Source organism: Aythya ferina (genome assembly GCF_964211825.1).
Source record: "Aythya ferina genome assembly, chromosome: 4".
NCBI lineage: Eukaryota > Metazoa > Chordata > Aves > Anseriformes > Anatidae > Aythya > Aythya ferina.
Genome location: NC_140300.1, coordinates 61,347,627 through 61,371,036, shown reverse-complemented (window position 1 = coordinate 61,371,036; position 23,410 = coordinate 61,347,627). Strand labels below are relative to the sequence as shown.

The 23,410-nt window shown below is 44.0% G+C and overlaps 1 protein-coding gene across 1 annotated transcript in view; it reads left to right on the top strand.

Annotated features, from left to right (window-relative positions):
- The first annotated feature begins 10,783 nt into the window (after positions 1 to 10,783).
- FRAS1 (Fraser extracellular matrix complex subunit 1) overlaps positions 10,784 to 23,410 on the top strand; it is a 146,517-nt gene continuing 133,890 nt past the window's right edge. The window contains exons 1-2 of the mRNA XM_084519273.1: positions 10,784 to 10,899; positions 14,101 to 14,132. Of these exons, the coding sequence (XP_084375399.1) occupies positions 10,842 to 10,899; positions 14,101 to 14,132 (90 nt within the window). The 5' untranslated portion in view covers positions 10,784 to 10,841. The remainder of the gene's footprint in view (positions 10,900 to 14,100; positions 14,133 to 23,410) is intronic.

The following is a 23,410-nucleotide window of genomic DNA, read 5'->3' as shown; positions in this document are numbered from 1 at the left end:
AGCTTTGGTGGAAAATCTTGAAGGTAAAGGCTTCTTAGTTGAAATGAAGGTCTCTTTTAGGAATAGCACAGTTTGACAAATGAATTAAGCTCTTGTCAGGGTTTGAGCTCTTACACACACCAGAGGCTTGACTTGGCGATGTTTCAGCTTTTTACACAGTTAGCTTTTTGTTCGTGAGGGCTAGCTGGTGTGGGTCAAACCAATTAAAAACAAAACACCAACCGTTTTTTTTGCAACAGGTAGTAATGAGTGTGCTTGTAGTGTAATCCTGTCATTCTGCTCAATTTAATTCAGTTTATATGGCAATGACCTGTTACTTTGTCTACTTTTTTTTCTTTTCCAGCGTAGTTCTTACATATTAACTGGAGACCAGAGAAAATATCCATACGTCTTTTAACTGGCTGGCTAAAAAACAGGTGTTTGCCACCTTGCTGCAGAATTTTATCTCAGCTTTCTGCACGTTGTTTCCAGCAGGTGGCATTCTTGTTCCCCTCTGTAGGATTGTTAGGGAAAGTTTCTTGTTGATATTTTTGTTTCATTGCTAGACATATGCTAGTAGAAATGAATCCAAAAAATTAAGATGATTCCAGAAAGGATAGGCCATATAAAAGGGGATAAGGTTATCCAAAATTGGAAGGGTAGCCTGTGTTTGGGGCTTTGAATCATTCTTTTTATTGGAGATGAGGTGTTGTTTTGTGTTTGAGGAGGTTACCCATATCTGCTTAGAAATCCTTGCACCTCCATCTGAAGCATTTGGCTGCTGTCAGTCAGGGTGCCTGACAGCTTGCTGCTCGGCCATGCTGCTGTTTCTTTAAATATGTGGAGTGCTTTATGCAGGTTCATCAGAAAATTGTCTTAAGGGTAAAGGAAAGCTTCACGCTGTAGACTTTCTATGTAGTATTTGCAAAATAGCAATGTCAGTACTTCTGAACAGCTGTATAAATAGCTGCATAAACAGTCTTGGCTATGGGCTGTGCTTGTGCCTTGTGGAAAGAAGAAATTTCAACCAATGTTTGTGGGAGTGAGTTGGTGCGACTGGCAGAAATAGTGTGTCAGATATATTCAGGGAAGTTAACTGACCTAAACATCAAATTTGGTCCAATTCTACCTAGATCAAGGAAAGAGGTATTACAGGGGGAGGTGTTACCCTATAAAAACGTTTGTATCCATGATCAGCTGAGATAGAATTGGCAGCTTTTGGAAGATATAGAAAGATACATAAACAAGGGAAATTATTTATTTATTTATTTATTTATTTATTTATTTATTTTTTTAAGCATTAGATTCCAAAGCATTAGCATTGAAGTTTAGGTTTAATTTTAAAATATATTTAAGATACAGGGTGTCTTAAATAGCTGGCTCTGCTGATTACTGGCTGTGTGCAGGCAAGTCTGGTTTATGCCAGCGTAGAGCAGAGGAGCAACTTACTCTGCAACAAAAGGCTTGATTGCTTTTGACGAGCTTTACTTAGATGACTTCTTCTAATGAAAAAAATGATCATGTTCCACAAGTTCCTTGCCTGTACGATGTCTAGCTTCATTAGTTCAAGTACAGCATCCTCTAAAGGTACATCACTTACACAGCAAGATTTTTTTTTTGTTTTGGAGTTTGTACACAGGTGTGAACAGAGAAGATCAAGCCATGAGAGGTGTGCCTTGGTTTGAGGATGTCTCTTAAGCTTCTGTGCAACTTGAATAGTGCACGAGGAATTGATTAACACTTTGAATCTTAGCAAAAAGTATTATATTTTTTTTTTTACAGGGTTCCACTCTGAAGAGAACATTTTATGTGTGCATGCAAGCAAACAGCATCTTTAGCACTAACAAATTGTATATACGAGTAATGCTGTGAGATATTGTAACGTTATGTGCTGTTTGTGCCTGTAATGGAACATGAAGGTAAGATACCTGCTGATACAGATAAGTTAGGCTTATGATGTTATTTGCCTAGGTTTCTTGGTCTCCTGTAATTTTCTTGACTTATTTCAGATTTTACTATCCGTTGTTGCAGGCCTGTTGTTTAGAAAATGGGTGTTCTGTTTTTTTTAGTGATGCTTAAGTGTAAATACACAGGTGAACGTATCTCAGGCTGACTGCCGAATGTATTTTCAGAGAATAAAAATGGGGAGTACTGTATATTCCTGCAGAAATGCATACTTTAAAAATTTGAACACTGGCAGTACTGTAAATCTGAATCTCTAGAGGTCAGGTGAGGAAAAAAATGGCTAATGAACTCAGCAAACTGTACCTGAACAACTGCAGCTGAAAATCTTACAGTTTCGAGTATGCTGTGTTACTAATTGATGTAGGGATAATGTTCCTGGCCTTTATAACACTGAAATGGGATTATACAAAATGGGTATATTATGATTTTATCCTGAAATGCTTGATTGAGATAGAGGAGGGATGAAAAGGAGAAAGACAACATGGGATTGTTCCCCTGTAATAATCTTAGTCCCAAAACATGCAGAGTGGGAACTGCTGTACATGTGGGTTTTGTGCCACTGTGCCTTGGAAACCTGTTTAATTGTCACGTAAGCATAGCTAAGATGGTGTTGCTTGCATCTAGGTTATGAATACTGTACTATTTGACAGGTGTGGTTTTGTAATGCTTTGGTGGTTTCTGATTTAGTTATGGCAGTACATAAATTGGTTATCTGTCCTGAACGTTAAGCTCTTGTAAGTCCTGTATGATAAGAGGCAGCCCTTTGCCAGCGTTTCTGTTAATGAATGCTTAATGCTCCTTCAGTAGGTAAATAGAGCACAGATCTTCCATCAAAAGCAAAACTCCATTAACCCAGAGCTGTCTCCTTGTGAAAAGGAGGGAGTGCTGCAGTGTACTTTGTAATGCAGATGATGTATGATTGCTTTTAAAATTATCCCATATGAAACTGCTGTATAACTAAGGGGAAGCAGGCAATGGACTGAAATTCACGGTTGATACTTAGAGAAAAATGTGCCCAAACAAGGAAGAAATTACAATGGAAGCGTGTGTGCAGTTGTGGGGAATGAAGGGTTTAGGCTGTCAGCCTAAACCTGGACTTGTATGGAAATTAGTTGCACTCCAAAAAACTTCAATCTGGGCAGGTCAAACTGAGTTCACAGAGCTTTTGCTGCAAACTGTGGCACAGAGGTAATGCTAGAGCAGGATAGGGATGTTGCAGATGCAGCGTTCAAAACTGATGCAAGAAAGACTGGCTGGGGGTTTCCTGGGTTGCTCACTGGTGGCATTAGCACTGGTCCCACAGTTGCCATTCTGCCGTACTGTAACAGAGCGCTGCCTCCAAAACGTCAAGTAACATCAGCCTTGTACACATCCTGATTGAACTTGTCAGGTCCGGGCTCCCTCGTTAATTTTCCCAGAGCTGCCAAGTCCTGCTGCGTGCTGCCCCTGCTCTGGGAGTTAGGCTGGCCTAAGGAGTCGGGCTGAGCGCTTCATTTGGAGCAAACAAAACTTGGAAAATCTGGGCTCAGCACGGTGCTTGTCCGGGTGGTGTCACTGATGAAGTCTTGGTTAAATGTCCCACAATGAGTAAGGTCATTCTAAACGCAGAGACAAGCTTTATCTGTACCACACAATGCATGGAAATGAGAAGGTGAAGGAAATGTCATTAGTGAAATCCCTAATGACAGTGCAGAAGGGGACAGTGTGGGGCAGTAAGAGTGGTGTTCTGAGCGCTTTCTGTTCCAGAAGTTCCTCCTTTGTGCAGAAAGGTGAGAAAAACACCTTTAGAAACGAGAAGGGAGGGAGTAGTGGAACAGAGACCTGGCTGGCACGGCTATGTTCATGTTCTGCAGGTCCGCAGTGGGGCAGCAGGACTCTTAAGGGCCCAATACGTTGTGCTAGGGGATCTTTATACCTCTATATCACAAACCCGTGATGATTGCATTTCTTTGCAGCTGGAGGTGTAGTGGTCTTTGTGGGTTTTGTTGAAGTGGAGAAACATTTGGGTGACTTTTCCTTCAGCTTAAAGAAAACTTAGTTGAAAACAAACAAAACCCCACTGAAGCCTAATTTTGCTTTTTTTTTTTTTTTTTTTTATTTAAGTGAAAAGGATAGCAATTAACAAATACTTTCTTCTCTCCTGAAAGCTTCATCTTTCCAGCAGGAGGAGTCCTGTGATTACAGTGCTAGCTGCAAGGCCTCTGAGCCTGTCGCTAGGAGGAAACTGACTGGAGTGGAAATGAGAGCAGCAAGGCAAATGGTACTTCAGTTTCTTTTCTTTAAGACACTCCTTGTAGGAAGGCAGTTAAGCCTCGTTTCCCAGCATTAGTGAAATCTGGTTGTGACAAAACAAAATTGTAAATGACCTGTATACAGGCTAACTACTACTCAAAGCCTGAAGAAAAGATGGCATGCTAACAAGGTGGGTCGTGACTTTACACCAGAGGTGCCCTGTGGGGAAGAAAAGAAAAATATTTCAGGGGATCTGAACCATTGCAAACACACTTCCTTTCACAGGGCTTTCCCAAGCATACTTGTTCCCATCTTTCCAGGTTTGTTGGGAATGGGAGTGGATTTGGGGGACTGGAACAGTGAGATAAAAACAGAATCCTGGTTGGCAGTAAGTACTCACGTGTGCTGGGCAGTAAAAAGATGTTTAACACTGAGGTTTGTGGAAAGAGCCTGCTGGATTGATTTCCAGGGTGCTGCCTGGTGACCTCTCTGCTTTGCCAGCTGGGTGCTGCTGGGCTGACTGCAGCTGTGCTGGAAAGCTGTACTGCGTGAGCGTGGTCAATCATACGCTTCCGCAAAACTAAGATCTGGGTGTGCATGTGCTGTGTGTAGCCAGTATATGTGCATGTTTGCATTGGCTGTCCCAAACTGAAATGCAGTCGCTCTATAAAGAGAAGGGAGGAAACTCTGCTGGGTGCACAGTTTGGGAAATGCTTTTTTCTGCTTTCAGTAACAGGGCTGCGTGTAGATGAGGAGGTGATGAAAGCCCAAGTTCTTCATTATTTAAAGACATATTTTAAAAGTATATTTGTAAATCCCTTCAAAAATCCAGCATCAATAGCGGTTTGAGATGCATACTTTATCTTTTAATAACCTAATCTCAATGTATTTTTAAAATACTCACTAATAAAACCTTTTATGCTATGCATAGTGCACAGAGGTAGCCTCTTACTCCTTGTCCATGTAGGGACACTGGGAAAAGACTGGATTTTTCTTTATTCCAGTAGTGACTTGTGGTCTCGGATATTCTGTGAAGAGGTGAAATGTGCACTAAACATACAGCTGTCAGGATCAGGGATTCTTCTTAAAGCATGTCACAGTGGCCTTCAAGCTATCATTTCCCAAAGGTCTTTGAAGGGGAAAGGTGCTACCTAGAAGAAGTTGGTAATCTTAGAACTAAAACCAAGGATAGGCGTTGTATCCTAGTGTAGTGGGCTACAGACTTAGTCATCATGTTAAAATTACATCCGTCCTCTCTAAATATACGTATTTATTAAAAGCAAAATGACAACTAAACAATTTTACTGACCTTTGAGAAGAGAGGGACTTGAAATGCAAGACAGAGGAGTCAAAGATGGCGAGGGTGTATCAGGCTTCGTGCTGCATGACAGCAAGCTCCATCTCCTAGCTTTATCACAGCATCAGAATATTACGAAAGGAAGTTGTTTTCTCTTTGGTCAGATAAAACACTTTCAGTGCTTTATCTCAAGCTTAGGTTAGATTTTTTTTTTGTTTTGTTTTTGTTAAATTAAAGTAGTAAATCCTTCTGGGTAAAAAAAAATACCATCAGTAAACAACCCTGAACACATTAAAGTCAGGCAAAGCTTCTAGTCAGTGACAGTGTCTTGACATGTTAGGGAATGAGTTTAAGTCCTCTCCCCAAAAGCTTATGCCACATAATACCACTTTTGTTTATTTTTCATATGAGAACTGTGAATTACTTAGGGCACAGATGCAGCCTCTGGCACATTATTGTTCTATGCCAAGAAAAATATCTACTTCTTGAGATGTTCATTCCGTTTTGACAGGGTTTGCCTGGAATTCAGCAAAGCACTGTTATCAGAGCTGAATTGTCTGCTATTTAATATTTGTTAGGAGAGTTGCATCCAATGTGCGTTGTTTCACTCCAGGGAAGGGAAGGAGGTACAAGGTAATTTAATTGTTTGTGGGTTGTTTGTACCTGTTAAAAAAAAAAAAAAAATCTCTTCAATTTTCTATACAGAGAAAGCCAGCTGCTTTTTTTTTCTGGAGATGTTAAAAAGCTCTGATCTGTGCAAGTGCAGTAGTGAGACTGTTCTTCGTTGAAGAAGGTCACTTCATTACACCAACCTCTGACTTCATCAGGTCAATGTATCTTCAGAGAAGACAGAGCAAAAATAGACCAAGATGCCAAAAAAAAAAAAAAAAAAAAAATCAGGTATGGCAAAACTGTGCTCAGAGGGCAGGCTGGAAGTCTTAGCAGCAGGAGAAAGGAAAAGGTGTGCAGAGGGTAGATTTTGGCCTTTTAATTTTTTTCCACACAAGAGCATTGACTAGTTTTGACTAGAAGTTACAAAATCAATGTGGTTAAATATAGTTAATATACAAATATGTTTATATATAACATGATTATTTCTGTGGAACTTTTTATGAGACTGAGGCAGTTGCTGAGACAGTAAGATTTAGCACCCTTACAGGAAGGAATGTGTAGTTATATCAGGTAACATTTGGGAGAAGTTTTAACTGTAAGAACTGGTGCCAGGGTTTCTGTTATTGGGGAATTCACAAAAAAATCCACTTCATGATTGTCTGCTTGAGTTGTTCCTGAAAGCACCTGGCTTGTTAGAAGACTTGATTCAGACTGCATCTGAGTCTGATTCAATTTAACGAGCTCCTAGATGGAGGTCACAAATGTTGGAAGGCCTTGCCTGTAGATTTCTTAGTCTGGACAACGTGGGCTAAATTCCAAGCAATTTAAAAAACCCTGAAAAGAGACCTCAGCCAACAGTGCTGGATTGAGATGGATCCTTTTCAGAAACGTGTTTCTTAAGCTATTCTGTGTGTATGTGCCAGCACATGCCCAGCTTTCCGTGGACATAAGTTATGACTGATCCGAATCACTTGAGCCAGTGACTTGCATGCCAAATTGAGAAACAGTGCCCAAACACAAACGCACAGGGAATTGACCTCAGCCTAGAGATTTGATATAGTATGCTTTAAAAAAAATAAAAATCCTTCAACCTCAGTGACTTTCTGTCCTGCCATTTCTGAGATGTGGCTGCGGTTGACAGTTGAGTTATTGCTTTGCAAGATGCATACTTCCAGTCTTAGTGCAATCTCATATTTCTCTAGATAGTCTGAAGTTCATTCCGTAATTTAGTTTGCTGTTAACTCATAAACAGACTCAAAAATGCTGGTTTTATATTGAATTAGGGCTTGAAAAACAAGATGTCAAGGAGAAGGCTTTACAAAACTTTCAGTTTGAGGCCTTGGTGCAAGATTTGGTACATTTTCTTTTAAATATGTTGTCTTTTCCAGGATATTAATGAAGAATATTCTCCTCTGGAATGGTTAAATTTTTGAAATCATGTCAATTATGCATCTTGAGTTCTGTGACTGACTTTAACAGCTTCTTTGGAATGGTGTTAATATTAAAGTAAGTTGCTTTCATGGTTATCTTGAGTGAGTTAAAACCTGTAACTCTTATCTGCCTTGACAGCTGAATTGTGAAATAACGTGGTAGAAAATCCAGTTATTTGGATCTGGTGTGGCTGGAAAGGTATGGATACTGGCCGGAAAAGTGCATTCCTTCAGTCTGGATACATTGGTGAGATGAGAAGGAATTGCCTTAAATCTTTGCTGTTCCTCTGTGTTGTACCAGAGCTTGTAAGAGGGTGTGAAGTAGTGTTGTGTAGAAAAGGACTCCCCGAAGGACCACGTTTCTTCTGTTGCTCAGCTTGCATCTTTGGCTTCTCTTGCCTGCTGACTGGTCTCACATACCTTAAAGAGCTGCCTTGGTTGGCTTTGAATTCTGAATTTCCTTCTTTTTTTTTTTTTTTTTTTTTTTTTTTTTTTTTTTTTTTTAAGGATTTAGGATTCTAATATAGTAGGAAGACCCAGGATATAGCAGAGAGTGAAATGCTTCACAGGAGGAGGGCTGGAGATTGTGGGAATTTGTTAGAGCTGGAAGAGAGAGTTTTAGAGAGGGGATGACACCACTGATAGCAGAGAGACCCCGTTGAATGGGCAGATATGACTAGTAACACATGGCGTGCAAGGGAGCGTGGCAGATGTGACCTTCCTACACCTGATTTCTTTTCTGTGACAGTTTGGGCATGGAGAACAGCCACAGCCTTTTTACCAAAGGAGCAAAAACTTGTCACTTCACAGATGTCAGCAACTGTGAGCTGTCCTGTAGGATCTGTTGGAAGGAAGCTGGAGAAATAACAAAAGCAAGATAGTGGCATGGGAACAATGAGCAGGTCAGCACTGGAGATGGGGAGAGAAGGAAGAGGGAAAGAGAATCAAACTGAGAACAGCAAAAAGGAAGGTAGGAGAAATAGAGAAGGGGAGGCTGCAGCTGAAAAAGGGCAACAAACTGTAAAAAGACAGAGGATGATTGAGGAAGACATATGGCAACATGCAATAATCGAAGAATCTGCAGGTAAGTAACTTGTTCTCTGTTTCCTCTGTATGCATACCCTCCATCTTCCCCCTGGACACAACAGAAGTCTTGCATGTAGTTGAGCACAGCAGTGAAATAATAGTTGTGAAATCAGAAGACTAGCAAGACTGATCTCTCAAATACTTTTGCCATTCCTCAGTAATCACTTATTTTCTGTCCATTTCTTTCTATATTATGTAGTAAGGATGGGCCCATTTTGCTCACGTTAATGGACTGGTATGAATCAAAATCTCATCAAGGGCATGAGCAGGTGATGAAGTGTTGTTTTCAACTGGTAGGTGGGGTGGTACCAGTCAAAAATGACATATTTCTAGAGTCTACTGCATCTTGGTGCTTTTCTCCTGCACTGACTGAAATGCTTGTATGTCAAAGGCTGTGTTTCTGCATGGCTTTGGATGATCCAAAGTTAACAGCTAGATTGCTCCGCAGCAGTAAATTGAAACAAGCTGTGCATTTTGGGAAGATGGTTATAGGGAGAGCAAACATTGGCAGCATTGTCTTTGGTTGCCTAGCTTATATCACTGGTTAACAGAAAAAGAAGGTCAGCGAGCAACCAGAAGTGTTCCACTTGGTTGTTTTGTTGAACATGCACCTGGTATAAAAGTGCCTCCACATGGCAGGCATCTCTAGGGCTTTGCACATCTATCAAGTTAATGAATGCTGAATGCCTGGCTCTTCTTACGACTTCCACCTGCTTTGCTTAGCTAGTGCTCCTTTGAGTTCAGTCGAGCTGTCCTGATTTTTCATTTGAGTAACTAAGAGGGAATTAAGGCGCATGTGTTTATTCCCATAATAATTTCTACACTATTCTAAATTAACATGAAATATTTGTTTGGTTAGTGTTTTTGTGTGTGTACCAGTGCTTACGATGTCTCTCTGCTCCTGTTTTTTTTTTTTTTTTTTTTTTTTTTTTAAAAAAAAAGTAGCTCCTGCTAATAGCTAATGAGTAATAACTTGGTAAAGCAGTGACAAACTCATCATGCAAATTGCAGTTTGAAACTTGGATCGGTGCCATGCTGTACATCTTATTTCTCCCATTTGTTGCTAGAGTTGTTACAGAAATTAATGGCATCCAGTCCTGAAAAAAAAATGACCTCCAACTCTGAGTTCAGGAGAGTAGTGTTCATTAGAAAGTGATCAAAATTGAACAGATTGAATTACTATGAGGAATTGCTATTAAATTTGCTGGCATACTTGCATTTAATCAAACAAGCTTTGTTTAAAGCAAGCGAGAGGAAAAGACTTTGTCAGTGCAGCGTTGTACAAATGATGGATCTGCTACCTGCTAATTAGGATATTGCCATGAAGCGTGTCCATTGACACGAACTGAAGAGGAGTATGCTAATACCCTAACAAAACTAGGATCAATTTTATATTTCATACCTTTTTTAATTTTTTTTGCTTAGTTATTGAATGACCATGGTTGAAAGAAAACCAGCCACAAGGTTTTATCCCATGACTTATTGCAGAAAGCAATGTTCATATTGCAAAAGCATGTAGAGAAATTAGCACCAGTCTCTTCTATCGCGTGTGGCACTGGAGATGCGAAGTAGTGAGTTTGTAATGAGTGGGCAGGAGGTTGGGAAAGTGCCTAAAAGAAGAAAATCTATAGGGAAGAGTTGAACTCGAGGCGTATGGTGCGCTTGGTGGGTTCTGTGAAGTTCTGAGTGCTTGGTTTGTAATCACTGATGTTAATTACTCCTTTTTAGAGGAAATTATATAACGGGTGGGGAGCAAAGCATATTGAGCTCTGGACTCGGTGGTGGGAAGATGTTTTGAGCGTGGACCTCTGTCAGGGCTCGCTCCCTTCAGCAGCCAACCTGCCCCTTGGGCTTTGACCCTGCAAAAGCGAGCTGCGAACAACATGAAGGAGAAGCTTCCTGCACCCGGGGCCGACTTCTGAGCCGCCCAAGCAGCCCCCAAAGCTCCCCCTGCCCCTGGGCTCAGCTGCGGGCAGGCAGGAGGAGGAGGAAGAAGAGGAGGAGGAGGAGGAGGAGAGGCTCAGCTCTGCCTCCTCAGCCGCGGCTGCCGGGGGCGGGGGTAGCGAGGCGCGGCCGGGGGCCGGGCCGGGCGGAGGGAGGGCGGCTTGCGGCGCATTTTTGGCGGCGCGGAGCGGGGCCGCTTTGTCTGCGGGGAAACTTTGGCGGGGGGCCGGGGGCCGAGGAGCTGCCCCGGCACCTGCCGAGGGCTGCCGGGGCTCCTCTGCGCCCGCCGCGGGGCCATGGGCGCCTGGGCGCCGCTCTGCCTCCTCAGCGCGGCGCTGGCTGCTGCCGCCTCAGGTGAGTCCCGTCCCGGGAGCTGCCCCGAGGGGGGGAGGAGGAGGGTCGGTGCCCTGAGGAGAAGCCCCCCCCAGGCGGTCCCTGTAGGTTTTGGGGCGCCTCCTCTCCCTCCCTCCCCGGCCGGGGGTCCGTCTGGCGCCCCCCGCCATTTTGGCTGCCCCCCGCCTCGGGCCGGCTGTGCCCGCTCCCAAAATGGGCGCGGGGGGGACCGCGGGCGGCTGAGGGGCGGGGGGTGCCCGGCTGGGGGCTTCACCTCAGGCACGGCACCTGGGGCGAGGGAGGGTGAGCAGGGGGCTTGGGACAGCTGAAATCCACTAAGAGGGTGGGGGTTTCCGAAGCCAGGGTCCTTTTTATTTTAAGAAATTGTGGGTTGCCCGTGCCTGGGTGCGAAAGGGGCTGAGCAGAGCCTCGTGCCCCCGTCCCATCCCGCGTGTCACCGCTGTTGGTGGCGGTGGGGAGGGCAGAGATCATTGCCCATGGGGTTTCTGCTTGTGCCGTGTGCTAAAACAGCAATAACGGGGGCTTTGGGAAACGCGCAGGATCTTAAATCGTCACCTTGCACCGATTTAAGAGATTTCTGAGGTAAACTTAACGTGTGTGGGGATGTTGCTGTGAGTGCGGCGAAGGCATTGACCGCTGACTGCTTCTGTCACTCGAATTGGAAAAAAAAAAAAAAAAAAGTGTTCTGGAGAGACTTAAAGCTCTGTATGATCTTACTACAGCCGTCAGTGCAGGGGCTAAGGTTATCGATAGCTTGATTTTGGGAACGTAGCAGGGCTGCGCTTGTGCTCTGAGGTTGTTTTCTGGCTTTCTCTTTGGCTGTGGGCTGTTGGTTCCCGAAGTGACAGGCTCCCCACATACAGCGCCCAGTGTAAGGTGTCACGTTTGCTTTAGCCGTCTTAACGAACAGCAGGAGTTAGAGGCTGTGTCTGGGTGTGAACGGGGATATTAACCTGGTGAGCAGTGGGATTCATTTCCAAAAGAACAAAATCCGACAGCCACCCTACCAACCACCTGTATGGGGTATGCCCGGCACAAGTAACTAGATGAAAGCCAGGGGGGTTCTTCCACAGCTCGCTCAGCGCATGCAAGGGCCGTGCTCTTTGGAGGGAGCCCTTCCAGGTGAGCTTTGCAAACAGCCCCCTATCGCTCCGGTGACCTGGAGCTGTGTGGAAAGCCAGGGTGCTGCAAAGCTCTGTTTGCTTTGTAGCTGCTCCTGGGGTGAGCCTGTGTGCACAAGGTGCAGGCTGTAGCGCTGAGAGAGACTCAGAGGCCTCTCCCATCCCCGCTGATGCCTGCCTGGTGATGAGTTCCTTGGCACACGACCGCTCTCTCGCGAGGTATTTACAGTGCCTGGCACAAAGGGCCCCAGATGTAATTACAGCCCTTTGAAGCAGAGGTAGGAAATGGTGCTGATTTTTTTTGTGTCCCCCTCACACCCCTTTCTTAAGGGCTTCGAGTCTTTAGTGAAGGCTGTGACACAATAATTCATCTTCTATGATGTTAAGTCATTTTTTCCATACTTTTAAGGGACTATAGTCATTAAATAAAGAAGGAAGGGCAGTGAGCCCTTTTCAGGATTAAAATGGTCAAGCTGTATCAGCTTTAAATAATTGGTGTTAAGTATTATTTTTTCATGTGCCTTCCAACCATATGTGACCTTGTAGCGTTTTGTACAGAATTTTGAGGAGCAGGAGAATGAGAAACCTTGAAATTATTCTCTCCTCTCAAAAGAAGAGTATGGGGGGAGGAAAGGGTTGTGAGGGGCAGGAGAATAAGTGGTATTTGATGAAAATAAATGCACTATCATGAAGTCTAGATACAGTAATATCTTTTTTTTTTTTTTTTTTTTTTTTCCTTTAACCTGGGTTGCTATGGAAGTCAAGTAAACTAATGATCAGGTAATTGCTGAGAGCCTGAGTCTTAGTGGCACTCGGGTACCTTGGCACCACCATGAAAACGCAGTGTGGATGTGAGTGAAACCCGGCGTTTCAGCATGTTGTCCTCTCCCATGCTCAGTCTGCACGTGTCATCGTCCTAGTGCCAGCATGAGTAGAAAGGAACCTACAGAGTATGAAAGAAACACAACTGGGCTCTTAGGGCTCATCTTTTTGGCAGGGGAAAATGATTCCTGCTGGTGCCTCTGCAGCCTCTTATAGCCGAGCTGAGGACCAGCTCGAAGGAGGAGCTCTCAGTCTCAAGCAGTGCGGCTCCAAGGTTTTCTGTACAAATTTGTCTAATCTGCTTTTTATGGGAAAAACCACTCTTTGACAAGGAAATTCTTAGTTCTCTGGGTGGTCCCTCGAGGCAGCTTTTCTCCCGTTCTTTGCTTTTAATCTTTGGGCTTCTTGGGTTGCTTTTGATTTCACATTCTTGTCACAGTAGACAGATACGTGCTGTTGTTTGAGAAGGGCTGTTTCCCAGAAAATCAATGGAAGAAGTGTCACTGAGCTTATTCATGGCTTTATTTTCTAACCTCTTATTTGACTTATTGAAGCAGAATATATCAAGTGTGCTCGAATGGGTGCGCGTCTCTCTGTCACTTGGCTGGAGAAGCTTTCCCTCTCCCAGCAGCATCAGGTGGGAAGCCTGAAGGCTGACGAGCCCGTCAGCGGGGGAGATGTGAGATGTGACACGTTGCCTGTGGAGTGAGTTAGGGGCAGGAATTCATGGTTGCTCTTCTCACAGTGATCGCATTTTTATGTGTATATTCCTGTGCTTATTTGTTTCTCCTGTAAATGATAAAAGGATTTATAGGAGCACAGAGAAGAGCCTGCTCTTTAGCATGCAATTTGAGTGCTGTGTAACCTTGCATTTTTAAGGGTTGTATTTTGCCATTGAATAGCAGTGGCTTGCCTGTATTTCAGCGAGAGCTCGGGCCATGAATCAAAGTAGAAATAGAGTTGTAAGCTTCATCTTAAGTGTATATTGTGAGCCCTTTTTCCTTGGAGGAGACAGCTGTGGCAGCGGAGGGAGAGAAGATGTGCCCCTTGCATGGGAGGCACCAAATACAGGAATCTGTCACCCATCTGAGGGGACATAAGGGGGGTATAAGGTGCTTCTGGGAATGGGTTGGCCTGTTCAAAATAAAATAAGGCAGGTGACTGGTGATTGTGTGTGTTTGTGTGTGTATATATATATATATTTATTTTATTTTATTTTATTTTGCTTCTAATTCATCCTTTTTTTTTTGTCCCACAGGTGCCTGTGTCTACCAAGGCTTGGTTTTTGAGGTAGGTAAGCTTCAGTGTATTATGTTGGGGAAAATGTTTGAGGAGGTGCTGTTGGACTTTACTTTCACTGCTGATTTTGTCACCTCTGCTGGAGATGGCTGATCTTCCAGCAGGTCACAGAGCAGCCTTCAGCCCGCGGGGAAAACAGCAGCAAAATAAATATTGCCCTCAGGGAGGTCAGCAACTCTCCCTGGGCCTTTGTGAACCCAACCACTCTCCATCTCAGTACAGCTCTGCCTGCTTCTAATTGGGACTCCTTATTTGTCCAGTGTGTGAAAGATGTGTGAGATTTTACAGCTTGGAAGATAGAAATCATAAATGTGCAGTCCTGGGCAGGACAAAATAGTCTTTTGTAAAATGTCTCCATGATGCTAGGTATGTTCTGTGTTTTTTTTTTTTCCCCTAAATTTATAAGGTATTAGTGGCAGAAAGTGAACACATTTTCTCAATTTATTATGGTAAGTACCGGGTGCCTTGATGCTTCTTTCTTGATCCAAAGTATTTTGTTTTAGTGTCTTCCTCTTTACGTGTACGTATTCCACAAATAACTTCATAAATAGTCAAAATCTGTGATTCTTGTACAAACTGCTCTGTTCTGTAACACTTGGTAGAACTGCTTAGGTGCTTTGAGCTGAGAGGGAAAGGCCGAGCAGCTTGCTGTCCTGGAGTGCTCCTGTACCTGCCTCCGACCCCACAGCCAACTTGCTCGGGGATCTGTTGCTGTGGTCTGGCAAGCAGCACGCAGCAGCCAGGGAAAACCTGGGTGTTCATTGCTCTTCCACCAATTTAGCCAAATGTCTGGTGTGCGGGAGAAGCATGGCCCCCCTGTAGCTTTTGGCCTTCTGACCTGGACCCTCGCTCTTGGAAGTTTTTTTTGCTCCAAGAGGGAAACATAGTGCAGATTGCTGGAGGTGAATGTTGCCGGTGGGTGGCTTGGGGAGAAGCTGCGTGAGGCTGAACGGGTTTGCTTCTCTCAGTAATGCACTGTGGAGAGTCGGTGTTTTAGGAGCCATTGGGAAGTTTGCCTGGGCTCCAACTTGAAGGAGTTGTATGCCAGATCGCGCTCTTCTGAGCATTGCAGCTCAGTGAGCTGAAAGGTTGGTAAATGAGGGGTTTTAATCTGTTACCACTTCTCACTGATGCCAGTTGCAATTTTTTTTTTGCTTTCTGTGTTTCCTTGCAGTTGTTTCTCCACTTCGCCTGCAGCTGTGTCTGAAATGCTAGCTCAGGTCTTGGCGATATCTTGACATAAATTTTGCGTGTGGGGGGGTATTTCACATTACCTGTCCTGTTTAAAGAACTTGCTCCCCGTATCCTTGACTTCATCTTTATCTCTGTTTAATAAGTTAGTATTTTTTATTAGGAAACCATTACAAGTTTTCATTAGCTGCACAAGAGAATTGCCCTGCAGTAAAACTCAGCTCGGCACCTGCATTAGTATTTTGGCTCTGACATTTATAATAGAGTAAAACTGGAACGACCCAAGCTTATCATTCTTAGAACAAGCTCCTATCCTCTAGAAGGAGCAGCACTGCCAGAGCAGCGTGTGAGGGATTTGCCTCATGTGGCTGAGCTGCATGTGGGTGGCAGAAGTAGACCCGAGTGACTTTGTCTGTACCTGAGGAGCTCTCTGTGCCTTCACCTGTGCACTGGAAAGCCAGAGGAAAGCAAGGGCAGGCCGTGTCCCAGCTGGAGGGCAGCTGAGCTGTCTGCATCAGGGGTTAAAGCAAATCTTACACTGGTGAGGGCCGACTTGTGAGAGCACAGGTGGGGCTGACAGCAGAATGTGGCTGTGGGGTTCCTCGCTGGTGATGCTGCTGCGTGCCCTGAGGGGAGCGGAGGAGCAGGCTGGGGGATAACTTTGTGGTTTTAGCGTTTGTGTATGACTGTGGGGAGCTGCATATAAAAACATGTTGAGTGGAGAAACCCCAGTGGCAGGGCAGACCTGCAGACAGGGATCTTATCTCGACAGAATCTGTTGCAGAGGAGGAATGTGCCTTCTGGGTACCTATGCGTACAAACCATTTACTCCTGGGGAAGGCAGCTTTTCTGAATGACAAGAAGGCATCGGGCCAAACTCTGCAGCCTCTCCTGACGGCTGTCGTTGCAATGTGTCCCTGGCTCCAAAAGAGCTGTTCATCCCCTCCCTGCAAATACGTCTGTAGAAATTTCCTTACATCCAAAATTATGGTTAGAAATGCTTTTTTTTTTCTTTTCAGTCTCGTGCTATTCAGGGCTTTTCTTGGTGTGTTGGGTGCAAGTAGTTGTAGGTGAGCTGTTCCTAGGGTGTTGTAGGAACGCTGGCTGCTGCGAGTCTTGCTTTATGGCACTTGGCTGCCTTGCTTCTGCTGCAAACCCCAACTCTTCAGTCCCTTGAAAAATCCTCTGGGCATAAATCAGGCACTCAAGAACAGCGAATGCAAGTGCTGCAGAGCTGCGTGAATCGTTGACACAGGGGAGAGCGTTCTGCATCTTGCTTGGCTGACTTAGCTGATTGTGTATCAAGGGTCAGCTTCTGTTCGTGCAGCTCCTCTGAGGGAAAACATCTCTGTTTCGTTTCCAGCTGTGCTGGAGAGGCTTGTGTTATTCCCTCTTCCTTCACCTTTGAGGGAGTTTTCAGGTCCACACAGCTGGCACTGCTGCTTTTATTTAGCAAAGAAGAAATGCACGTTCCTTGCTTTTCTTAGCTGGAGGGTAGCGTAGGTGGGGTGGGGAGACTTTCACGCCCCAGTGAAGGTAAATGGTCGGGGGAGGTATTGGCAAAGTCTGTGTCTGCATCTTTCTTCCAGCTGCCTTGTACCAAGAGCAGTTCTCAGCCCTGGGAGGATGGGAGAAGAATGGGGCTGTGAGTTAAGGTGGGAGCTGGATTAAATGGAAAGTGTGGTTCGGTAAATGACACTATCTGATAGACTTTGCAAGAGGGAAGGACAAGTCCAGCTGAGCGATCTCCACTAAACTCTCTTTTGGTTATGTTAAAACACAGGTGTGGTCTGTTCCAACACTTGTGGTAACAGATGCAAGAATGAATTTGGGGAGTGACAGGCTCGTTTGGAAATATCTGGAGACGCATACAATGGCTTTATAATAGTACAAAGCAGCAGTGAAGCTAAGCAACTCTTCTTGAAATAGAATAGGTTTCTAATCTTGGAGTTTGGATGAAGCTAGATGGAATACAAAGCCCTACCCTTACCCTCACATGTACTGTACTTGTGCTTCTACCAAAAATTTATCTTCCCTTTTTCCTTTTGGAACTGTCTGAAAAAAGAATCCAGTGCTTAATTGACTTGAATGTCTGCAGAGAAGAGACCTAGGTTTAGCAGTCAGAAGAACAACAGGCCCTTCCGGAAAAGAGAAAATCATAATCATCTAGGTTGGAAGAGACCGCCAAGATCACCCAGTCCAACCTCTGACTTAACACTAACAAGTCCTCCACTAAACCATATCACGAAGCTAAAAACCCCATGTTGTAGCTCTTCTGATAACTACGCTTTTCGTCTTCCTAATTCTGCTCTGCAATCAGTCATGGAAGAGGTCACAAAAAGAAAAAATCTGTTGTATAAATACAACTTCCATCAGCTGCATTTCAAATCAAACCATGGGCTCAATGTATGCTTTAGTTGTAACTTTCTGGAAATGTGTTCAAGGAGCTGGACCAACAGGCGAGGACACTAGCAAAAGTTGAGGGAATCAAAAAAAGAAAAGTGGAGGCGTAGAGATGTATTGTGCTGGAGGTCACTTCTTGCTCAGCTCCAGTGTATGCGCTTTTTTTTTTTTTTTTTTTTTTTTTTGAAACTGGATTATGTTTGGGTTATTTAATTCATTTCAGTGGCTAGTGTAGTCAGGGTAGAGAAACAAAGTGCTGCTTTCAAGTTTGGAGGAGGGGAGGGGCTTGTTGCTTGGTGTTTTCTCACCTGCTAGTGGCTGAAGGAAGGAATGCTCATGAAGGTGTTACTGCAAAAAGTTTGGAAGTTTGTGACAATAAAACAATTTGAAGGAATTTGGCACGACCGATTGCATATAACATCTGCTTTGTTAATAAACACTATTCTTTTATCATTTAAAAAAAATACAGACTTAGAAATCTCAAGGTTATGTGAGTATATTGTTTCAACTCTAAATGGGGTCTCATTGTATGCATTCTAAATTTAATTCTTCTGTTTCCATCTGTGCTTTGAGTCAAAAATGAATGGGGAAATATAAAAAGTAATGTTTCTTCAAACTTGAAGTAAACGTTCCTGCTCTGGATAGCTTCTATTTTAAATGAATTAAGTGACTATTAAAATTAATTCTTGGCAGGTGCAGAGCACTTCTGGATAGGGAAAATAACACCTTAGGGTAACAATGAGGCAAAGAAGTAGCAATCTCTTGTTATCTTGTTATAAAAGAGGATACTGAAAAAAAAAGGGATCAGAATGATTTCAGGTGAAGGTTTTGCTTACCTTCAAGATAGTGAAAATGTCTTCTATAAATAATGTGATTTAATTGCTACCACTTAGCCTGGGGGTTACACCCTCAGCTCCTCCAGGGAGCAAACTATAAACTCCTCTTTATAACAGGCATATAACATTTTGTGTCTGTAAGCTTGAGTTTACTGCAGCACGAATCTCCCTTCTGTGTAATGTTCCTGTGACAACTTTGCTGGGGGTGCCTCTGAGCAGCCTGCGCTCGCTTTGCTCTTCTGCAAAGGAGGAGGAAGGTGTTCAGGAGGTAATGAGCTACGTGTTGGAGGCTTGCAAGACTGAGCTAGCTTTTCCCTGCTGTTGCAGGGTGGAAATGTAGCTCTGAGAGCTGACTGACATCCCTTGTATGAGGAGTTTTGTTTATTGAACAGGTACAGTGAGGTATTACGACTCTCCCAGGTACCCAAGGAAAGGCCAGGGGAATTTGGGGGTGAATTTGGTGTAGCAGGGGCCAGATCCTGCAGTGCCATTGTGCAGCCTCACATCTTAGTGCAACCACATAACACAATGTCCTATGTGTAGTGCTTAATACCAATTTGTGCTCCCATTGTATGGCTGCAAATGGGCGTGCAAGGTGATAGCAAATAAGCCTCTTGATTTACATGACTTGTACGTCGTTAAGGCTTATTGATGAGACACTTTGCACATAGGAAATGACTTCCAGAAAGCTGAGATCAACTGAAGATCAAAAATAAAAGGCAAATATTTGCATGTTTTTTTTTTTTGAATAAAACAGATGCTGTTTGTGTTCTCTGTGTTCCTTAAAATAATAGCATAAGGCAGGGGGAGGGGGGCAGGCTCCTCTTTTATGGCACGAGGTAAAAGAAGCTTTTATGAAAGATGATTATTCTCCTGAGGATGTAGTGAAATCTTGTCTTTTAATCAGTAAAGAGTTATTACTTGGTGGATCAAGGCTCGCATCTTAGTATTATGTAATAACTCTTTTCTATTGTAGTGGTTCTCATTCAGAAGGCATGTAAAAGTCATTTTTTTGGGACTAAGCCTGCAAACACTAATTTTACAAGGAACGAACACGAGCAGCATAGCTGAGCCCTGCTATCTTCCAGCATTATCATGTTTTGTGTTTGTTTTTGTAGGCACTTGAAACTCAACTCGTTCTGAATACTAAGCACCACACAAGAAAAGCCTCACACTGGGCGTACTTCACTTTTCTCTCAATATATTGGGTTGTACATCATGCATAAGGACAAGCAGCATAGCTGGCCCATCAGTTCCTTTTCCAGTTGCTTTTTCTTTTTTATTTCTGTGAAGAAATCAGGTGGAGCCTCAACCCTCTCCCATCATTATCCCCTCAATTAAAAACACTTCTGCTGGGGACGTGCTGGGCGTTGGGTTTCTAACAGCAGAGAAAACAGCAACTGCCCCCAGTTGTACCTGGAGGTCCTTTCACAATGTGAATAAATGGCAACCTGGAGGCTGTGAGCCTTGATACCAGCAGCCTGGGAGTTGTCCTGGGGCTCGGTGACTCTCTGCAGCTTGTCTTTTTTTCACTTGAAGCTCTGAGGCTCTGCTGCCTGTTGTCATCTCCACCTGGGCTCCTCTCCCTGTGCCACGTTGTGGGAGGAGATCTCAGCTGGGTTTGGAGAGTGGGGTCCTCACCAGAGCTGCCCTCTTCCATGTTTTCCACCTCAGTGCCCTTCCTGCACAGCGGCTGTTCGTCCACGAACACTGCCCCAAGTAGATGATTAACATTTAATGTCACAGTTACAGGAGCTGTACGCCAAAGCCTTGGCAGGAGGCATTGGGTTGCTCATGGATTTGTTCACTAGTACACCAATTCAACAATTACCCAGCATTTATACATTTTACAAAGCATTGTGTCCTCCAGCTCTCTGTATGCACCGCAAGAGCCTTGGTTAGGAAGTAATTCCTTGTAATTTGTCATTTACTTTTCCTTCCTAAGTTCCCCATGCGAAAAGAATCTGTTTTTCTTTGCTAGGTCACTGATTCAGGTTGTGTTTCCTCATTCCTTCTCTCTCCTCAACCCTGTCAAAACCTCAGTCAGGATTCCTGTGCTTTTTTTCCTTGGAGGATGGGGGCTGTGATGTCCAGTTAATTGGTACAAGAAATGCTAGAGATCAGTTTCTGCCAGTGGAACGAGGCCATAATGCATTACAAGGGGAAGTCTGTGGGCAGTGCGCAGCAGTGTAGGTACAGAAAGGTGGCAGCTTGCTGTCGGCGTGTGGCTGAGGTGTGGGAGCAGGGCGCTTCTGCTTGCTGGGGTTAGCAGGGGTAGGTGTGGCACAGGCAGAAGACACCAGAGGATGCTCAGGTCAGGAGTTGTAGCTTCTCCAGAAAGGATTTTGTTGCATAATTCGGTTGGCAAACAGGCCACAATGTGACTTTAAACAATCAGCACTTGATATTCATCTTTCTGTCCTGAATCATAAAGAACAACTCACTGAAAAACTGATTTCCCCTCTCTTCGGCGCAGTGACCGAGCTGCAGACACCAGCCCAGCGGGGCGCAGTGCTGGAGGCAGTCATCCCGTCCGTTTTATGGACTACTGAAGAGTCTGTAATCGTTCCCCTGGGACGCAAGGCTGATGTTCATCAGATGACTTGTTGGGGTCTTTGATCTTAACTAGAAAGTCAATATAGTTTTGATTATTCCCAGGGAAGGTTTTACGGAGGCGGAGTTGATACTACGAGTGTGTGCGGGCACCAGCAGCTTTAGGAGAGATGAAATGAAGGCGTGAGGCTGGGGCAAAAAAATCGGAAGAGTTTGTGTTAGAAACACAAAGGCCCTGTATTGGAGGGAAATATCTGTATCCATACGTGGGGGCAAATCTCGTTGAATGCTGTCGTGATCTGGGAACTTGGGCTGCTTCCTTCTAATGGTGGTTTTCTGCCGGAGGGACTTGTCAGATCCAGAATCTGGAAAAAGTGCTGGAAACACCACCACAATTTTTCAAAGCTCTGAGTGCTTCTTCCCTAGCAGCCATGGATTCAGTAGTGCTTTTAATTTCTATTTAATACTCTGGTTATCAGAGGTTTGTATCTCAACCGCCAAAGTTTTCTATTAAATGAAATTGAACATCATACTTTCTTTTGGGCTAGGATTTTTTTAGGAGTTTGAAAAATAATTGGCACTTGATCCGAGTGCCACCAACTAACAAAAATGTGCTGTACGTTTTTGGTGACCCCCAAAGAACTGCTGGATGAAATCTATGAGACAGCTGATGAAAGGTGAGTGGATGTCGAGCACCTTTCTCTTGCAGGGGTATAGGAAAATCCTGGTTTTAGTTTAGAATGTAGAAATGTTGGAGCCACTAATATATATCAGCAAGAAACTTTCTCCTTATGTACTGAAAATGAACTGTTTATAAATGAAAAAGAAACTTAGTATAGAGTGAATTTCTCCTGTATAAACAGGTTTCTGTGGCTGTGCAGTAGGATATCTGTCTGCTGGCACAAGAGCGAGTCAGACAAATGGACCAGCCCAGTTTAGATGTGTCCGTATTTCACCACGTAACAGCAAATACATAAAAAGTAGTTGGGATGTGATCTTTTTGACTGACTCCCAAAATGCTGCGCATATCATTTAAGGCCAAGGTTTGCACCTGGGTCGCTCGAGTCATGTAGGGAGCAAAAATCGGTGTTCAGTACTGAAAAACAAGATTTGGCTCTCTGTAGTTTGGGGGTCAGATCAGAGCTACTTGCCCTGGCACAGCGTGGAGATGTTTATCCTATATCTTAGTCCTTTTGGGGAGACAGCTGAGAGAAACAGCTGTTGAGGAAGGCTGCTGATAGGGGAATTTGTGGGAGTTGTGTCTGCTCCTACACACCACGTGTCAAATTGCTCCTGGGATGGGCAGCTTTGCACTGTGCCGATGCCAGGCTGCGCTTGCACATTTGCCAGCTCAGGCTGGGTTTGAGACCTTGTGCTTCAAACTCAAAACATCCTTGGCAAAGAAATTCCGAGGAACTGGTGAAGTCTGCTCCGTGGTTGGAAATAAGTTGTTAATGTCTTAATCAGTCTTAAAGCAGAATCAGACTGCTGTGTCTGGACAGTGGTCCTGTGTTGAATTTTTTATCTTCCACATTGTTTTTCTCCATTTCCTCTTCCTCCCCGTGAATAACTCATGTCTCCATCTGAAATGCCTGTATGAGATCCCTTTGTCATTGTAGTCGTTCCGCAGGCTTGTTAAATCAATTCCAAGCTGTCCAGGATAAAACATTCTCTGAGACGTTTCAGTTGTGCTCCGGCTGTTGCTGTTGTAACCGATGAGTTTCACAAGGAGTCCAGGATATTCCTTGGTGCTTTCAGGAGGCCATATAATAGATGGAGAACTCTTCTTAAACAACATCTAGGTCTGTCACCCTTGAAAACACCTTTAGAGAGCCACGTGATGCTACAATGCACTGAAGTTTATGGTGCTGGGACGTCTGTATTTCTACCATGCATATTAAATAGCTTCTCCTGCAAATACACGCAGCCGACTTCCATTGGAAGACCACTGTAGTTTTCCTAACACTGTGATTTATTGTTGAGCCATAGATTAGGGCGGCCCATTAGAATAAAATACACAGTGCTTACTCTATTCTGCAGTCATTACAGCTACTTCAGAATCATTCGGTAATTAATCCTCTCTCCCTGTGAGCCTTGGCATCAGAACTAACTTGGTATTACCAGCTGGAGTGCTGTGCCTAAAGGAGAGGCCTCAGCATTTTCAGAGATGCTTAGCTATTTCTGAGGATCTGTGAGAAAAAAAAAAGCCCCTCCTCCTCTCCCAGATGAGAAATCACAAACAACATATTTCTTCCTGTATTAATTTGAAGAATTTTGCATCAGTTG